At 45.5% G+C, this 1,650-nt stretch overlaps 1 protein-coding gene across 1 annotated transcript; it reads left to right on the top strand.

The window, feature by feature from the left end:
• Nucleotides 1-747: 747 nt before the first annotated feature.
• LOC138370546 (uncharacterized) lies at nucleotides 748-1,224 on the top strand. Its single transcript, XM_069334931.1, has one exon. The coding sequence runs from the start codon at nucleotides 748-750 to the stop codon at nucleotides 1,222-1,224; it is 477 nt and encodes a 158-aa protein (XP_069191032.1).
• Nucleotides 1,225-1,650: the final 426 nt, after the last annotated feature.

Consider the following 1,650-nt stretch of genomic DNA (forward strand, 5'->3'; position numbering starts at 1 on the left):
GTAATTGGTTCCACAAATCAACCACCCTGTATACGCTTCGCTTGAGCACTTGCACCTTGCACACCTCTATACTGTAACTTCTAATTCTTTGAGTTTGTAGGGATGGTAAATTAAGCTTTGTCAATCTTTCTTCATTTGACAAGGTTCTAATTTGTGGGATTAACTTTGTCATCCATTACTGGACGAGTTTTAGTGAGTTTATATCCATTCTATAGTATGGCGACCAAAACTGAAGTGCATAATCTAAATGGGGCCTAAAAAGAGTAAGATATAAGAACACAAGAATAGAGATAACTGCAAAATGCATAAGAACATAAGAATGAAAGTCATTGCAGAAGGCTTATTGGCACATACGAGGCAACTCTTGTTGATGTCCACCCAAAAAATTTATAAATTAACAGCTACACTCGTTGAAAACATCAAATTGCATTGTAAGCAAGTTAACCTTGGAACAATTGCGTTTAAGTGGGCAGCTGCCCAGTTTGAAGCTGGAGACTGGTGCTCGCTGCTGCCCTACGTGTGGTAAGGTTCAAGAACACGTTTCTTGGCATTCTTGATAGGAATGTGAAAATCACTGTTATAACTTTCACTTTCTGACACCTAATAATACCTCACTGTTAGGTACTGAGACACGTTGATCATGGACCCCTGATCACATCCCCTGACGATGGCTCGACTTATATAGCTTCCTTAGATATGCTATACCGACTTTCATGTCTCGATGCCACATGCTTGTCTCTATTAGTAATGGCCGACGAAGCACAACCTCCACCATTAGTAATGGCCGACGAAGCACCACCTCCACCATTAGTAATGGCCGACGAAGCACCACCTCCACCATTAGTAATGACTGACGAAGCACCACCTCCACCATTACTAATGACCGACGAAGCACCACCTCCACCATTAGTAATGGCCGACGAAGCACCACCTCCACCATTAGTAATGACTGACGAAGCACTACCTCCACCATTAGTAATGACCGACGAAGCACCACCTCCACCATTAGTAATGACCGACGAAGCACCACCTCCACCATTAGTAATGACCGATGAAGCACCACCTCCACCATTAGTAATGACCGATGAAGCATCACCTCCACCATTAGTAATGACCGACGAAGCACCACCTCCACCATTAGTAATGACCGATGAAGCATCACCTCCACCATTAGTAATGACCGACGAAGCACCACCTTCTTTCACCATTAGTAATGGCCGATGAAGCGTAACCTTCTTCACTATTAGTAATGGCCGACGAAGCACCACCTTCTTCACTATTAGTAATGACCGACGAAGCACCATCCTCGTCACACGTTCTGGCTACACAGTTACCCAACATGACCAAGCGGTGAGAGACATCACACAATCCTGTCCCAGTATGAAGCCGCGTCCAACCCTACTGGTAGTGCCAGCAAAGCCCATCTTGGGCTGGGGCTGGTCTGGCTCGGGGAAAACTTCGAACATCTCCACAATTCCCACATCATCCAGGTCCCTCTGGGAAATAAACATCACGTGCTCTCTACTGGGTTTTCTAGGCCTCTGTGTCGAGTTGCACACGTTGGATCCAATAGAAAAATTAGCTCGGGGCCTGAATCCCGGGACAAAAATGGTCTCTGACCATCTGAAGAGGTTAACCTATTGGGCTCCG

The sequence above is a fragment of the Procambarus clarkii genome, chromosome 32 (assembly GCF_040958095.1).
Source record: "Procambarus clarkii isolate CNS0578487 chromosome 32, FALCON_Pclarkii_2.0, whole genome shotgun sequence".
Taxonomy (NCBI): domain Eukaryota; kingdom Metazoa; phylum Arthropoda; class Malacostraca; order Decapoda; family Cambaridae; genus Procambarus; species Procambarus clarkii.

Excerpts from the sequence above, each read along its gene's own strand:
- LOC138370546 (XM_069334931.1), top strand. The coding sequence starts at position 748 with ATGGCCGACGAAGCACAACCTCCACCATTAGTAATGGCCGACGAAGCA.